Source organism: Limulus polyphemus, unplaced genomic scaffold (assembly GCF_000517525.1).
Source record: "Limulus polyphemus unplaced genomic scaffold, Limulus_polyphemus-2.1.2 Scaffold794, whole genome shotgun sequence".
Classification (NCBI taxonomy): domain Eukaryota; kingdom Metazoa; phylum Arthropoda; class Merostomata; order Xiphosura; family Limulidae; genus Limulus; species Limulus polyphemus.
The window spans coordinates 153,335-157,836 of record NW_013666404.1 but is presented as its reverse complement, the minus strand read 5'-3'; the positions used below and the strand labels follow the sequence as shown (position 1 = coordinate 157,836).

Below are 4,502 nucleotides of genomic sequence, written 5' to 3'. Positions count from 1 at the left end.
ACAAGGTATGGTTGTATAATCCCAGGAAGACCAAAGGGAAGTCTCCTAAGTTGTCTTCTCCATGGGAAGGCCCATATGACATAGTGGATCGTCTCTCAGACGTGATTTTCTGGATAAAATGTGGTCGGCGAGGTAAGCCAAAAGTGGTGCATGCCAACAGGCTTTGGTGTTATCACGGTCCAGGACATTTCAGTTGTGACGAATTGGACAACAGAACAAATGACGCTGCTGAAGACGTGCCACCTGAAGAAGCCACCGTCGAAGAAGAAACTCTACTCAGTTTTGAGAAGGGAAACGGTGAAGCATTTGATGAAGTTACTACCACTGATGTGACTGTTATCAACGATAGGACTTTTCCTGATGAAGCAGATGAACCCCATGTGAAGCAGAAGCCAACGAGATGGAGACCAGTACGGAAGAAGATACGTCCCGTAAAATTAAGAGACTTTGTTGAATTGTAATTTTGTGTTTGTAATTCTGTACATTTAATTCTGCCCCCTCCTTAGTATTGTTCGTCCCGAACAATAGCCACTTACAATAAACCAATAACAATTAACAATAACTTTGTTGCGTCAGCGAGATCACGTGACTAGTGTCACGCCACCTATTTTCTAGAAATATCTAGTTCCTTCGTGAATGCCCTAGCATTTACTAGATATATGTTAGTCTGGTATATATATAGGACGCTCACAACGTGACGGGATAGTGTGTGTAGGTAGTGAGTAATTGATCTGCAGTCAGAGAGTATTGTTGAAGTTCGTTATAGCGTTTGTTTTAGCGCGAATGTTGAAATCAAGTGTATCGTAAAGTTATATTCAGAAAGAATAAACCAGTTTTATTAAGTAAGGACTTGTGTCGCTAAAGTTTCGTCGGAACGAAGTTACGGAAAGTTAATTAACAAACGGAGACGTAACACTATGTTGCTTAGCAACAAAAGTATATAACCTAATATTGTTGTTAGTTTATGTACTGAAAGTATAAAATGAAATGTTTTGAGTCTCCGTAAATTAAAGAAGTTTGTCTTTTGTTAAAAACATTGGTGATATAAATAACAATTCAGAAACGATTTAAGTTTAAAACTGAATCGATATTTTTACTTTTATGATAAAATTTATGCATTTGGCTCTAGGCTAGGTGATCCAACCAGGAACGTCGAGAGCCAGCACGGGCCCCGGGGCAAACATCCTCGCTGGGCCCCCTTTCTCTCTCTCTTTTTTAACATTTTCAAGAATTTATTAAAAAGAAGATCCTAAATTAAGACAGCAACGAGCTCATAAACCATACAAAATCATAGCAGCAGCTGTTTTTACCTCACAGTATAAGCGTAAAAACGTTAATAAAGTAACAACAAATGTCTATTAAATCTATAAAGTAACAAATACTTATTGTTACGTATCTGCTTATTTGTTAATTTCCGGTATGATATCAACACTCACTACACTTCTCTCGGCCCTCTTGCACCCCGTCACTAAAATATTAATGTGCAGAGAGTAATTGAAGTATTCTATCTGGATAAATGCATTTTGGCTCTCATGACTCTTCCTATTTCAAGAAATCAAGCGTGACGTGACACACACTAGCTTTTATGTAGGTTAAATTAGAACACCCTGAGTGACTAATGTGCAGAGAGTAATTGAAGTATTCTATCTGGATAAATGCATTTTGGCTCCCATGACTCTTCCTATTTCAAGAAATCATGCGTGACGTGACACACACTAGCTTTTATGTAGGTTAAATTAGAACACCCTGAGTGACTAATGTGCAGAGAGTTATTGAAGTATTCTATCTGGATAAATGCATTTTGGCTCTCGTGACTCTTCCTATTTCAAGAAATCAAGCGTGACGTGACACACACTAGCTTTTATGTAGGTTAAATTAGAACACCCTGAGTGACTAATGTGCAGAGAGTAATTGAAGTATTCTATCTGGATAAATGCATTTTGGCTCTCATGACTCCTACTATTTCAAGAAATCAAGCGTGACGTGACACACACTAGCTTTTATGTAGGTTAAATTAGAACACCCTGAGTGACCTAGTGGTTGGCATGTCTATATTGTGAATCCGAGGGTTCTAAGTTCGCGTCCTATTGTCGCAAATAATTCCCTCCGTACTTTGGGACCGTAGATGCGCTATAAGAGTGACAGTCGAATCCCACTATTCAGCCACCCAAGAGTTGACAGTGGGCCATGTTGACTAACAGTTTCCCCTCTAATCTATAAGCTCGAAATTAGGTACGGCTTTGAGCACTTAACCCTTGTGTGACTTGGCGCGAAAGTTACGTTTCGATAGTCAGTTTTTTTTGCATTTTTAGTAAAATATCGTGGTTTTTGTTTTACATTTCCGATACCCCCTTACTATCCCTTGGAAATGTTTTAAACTCTTTTAGGTCCAATATTTCTAAATGTTTATTTGATAACACACTGTCACTTTTACACCTTCATATCCTATTTATAAACTCTTTAAGTTAATGTTTCAGACACTTCCGTATGGCTGTTACTGCACATCACACCTATAAAGAACGAAAAAAATGTGGTGGTCCTGTTTCTTCTCACCTTCAGAGATATCACAGCTATCAAACAACCTTTAGAAGACGATGCCAGCAAAGGTAATGTCGGTACGATCAGTACAACTACATATTAGTTTAATCTTAAGTTTTCTATTGTGATGTCAGTTGTTTCAGTGGAGCAGAGAATTATAGCACAAGGAAAAGTTTCCTTGACACCGAAGAATTGGTTAGAAATTAACTTTTAAACGTTTTACTAATTTTAGGGTTAGCAAGCAGAGCTACCACAACATAAAGTTTATTAGCCCTACTCCAATGGACCTCAAATACAGTAGAATAAATAATATGTTAAAGTTTGATTTGGTATGCTTATTAGGCTTAGCATGATTTCGTCATAACTTCTTAGGTTCATCATCTTTTAAAGTAAATCCTATAAGGAATGACTTTAAAAACTCGTAATGCTTCGAATATTGTTTTAACAATGTGATATTTACCATGTAGGACTCAGCAAGTTTGCCCGATTAGCCCGAACTGTTACCAGGACTCGCTCCGTTTTTGTCCAACAGTCCTCATCTCATTCACCCCTTGTGAAGTCCAACAATACCAAACAATCTCAGATCGCTCACGTGAGTATCACTTTGAAGTAACTATTTACCTACCACAAGCTTAATATAATAACAGCCCATATTAGCGTGAATTAAAACTGGTATGCATAGAAGTGGATATCAAAAATTGGAATTTCGGTAGCTAGCGTTACCAGTCTCGAAGGTTAAGAAAAAAAATATGAAGGTATTATTTTAAAATTCGTTTTGGTGTAAAAATTCGGCCGATTTATGTTTTTGTTACTGAAGTATGGTGTTTTTAAAGCTACAGTGTTTGTTACTGGTTGCGTTAGACCAGCTCTTGGTAATCTTCATAATAAAATAAGAACTTGTACCACTAAATCATACTCTTAACTGAAATACTATAGATTGTGTCATTATGCCAACAAAACATACTCTATATGACATACAAGTTCTTGGCACCACGCCACCAAAAAAATGGCACACTGTCATATATCAAAGTAACTCTATATTCACCGACTAATCACCGGATTTACTCTTTGATCACTTGCTCAAAACACCGTCTTTCTTTACTTTTGGCCGACGAGGCTACAAACACCAGGATTTCATGTACATTTTTGCTGTCCTTTTTATTTACTAGAGGACCTCTCTAGAGTACTATTGTTCAAAAAAGTTTATATACATTAACAAAATCAAATTAATATAACAATAAATAACTAAAAGAAACAAATTCAATAAATCAAGATTTAGCTTAAAAACTTAGGTTAAACCTCGACTCTATTGTTGATTGACTCTTTCACATCTTTGAACAATGTGATTAATATAATCGGCCAACAATAGTTCCACGACCTCAATTATCTCTGATATTACAACAGTGTAAAATGCACGAAAAAGAGAGTGGTTCAATTGTGTCAGAAAGTAATTTGAAGAAGTAAGTTAGGTCTGAATACAGCTGCAGTGTAATAGTGGAAAGCTGTTTCGAAAATAAACAACTAACGTAAACGACTACCCCGTATATCATAGGTGGGTTAATTAAGGCATGTAACAGCATTTAATAATGATATTTACTGAAGCCTACGCCAAGGCTTCACTTAGAAACAAAACTCCGAACATGAATAATTCTCATATAGGGAATTGAATTATCATATTATTCCAGTGAGTTCATGAGGAGCTGTCACATGACATCGAGTTTTACGGAACATAGCTGTATCATGTAAACCGTGCGTTGGTTTGTATTCAAGCTGTTACGACAGCGGAAGTCACGTGACACTGGTTACACGTGATGATTTTCTAGAAGAATCATGAAGGCCCGAGCGCATTCGAGACGTCCTCTTTTTTAATATATAAGCCTGGCGAGTAAAACCAGCACGATAAGCAGATAATTAGAAGAGATATAGATAGATTGAAGATAGAGATAATTGAGTCAAGCGAACAG

General features: G+C 37.0%; 1 protein-coding gene across 1 annotated transcript in view; it reads left to right on the top strand.

Annotated features, from left to right (window-relative positions):
- LOC106460555 (potassium voltage-gated channel protein eag-like) overlaps window positions 1–4,502 on the top strand; it is a 95,805-nt gene that overhangs the window by 61,116 nt on the left and 30,187 nt on the right. Inside the window, exons 4-5 of the mRNA XM_022387298.1 lie at window positions 2,478–2,606; window positions 3,006–3,130. Of these exons, the coding sequence (XP_022243006.1) occupies window positions 2,478–2,606; window positions 3,006–3,130 (254 nt within the window). The remainder of the gene's footprint in view (window positions 1–2,477; window positions 2,607–3,005; window positions 3,131–4,502) is intronic.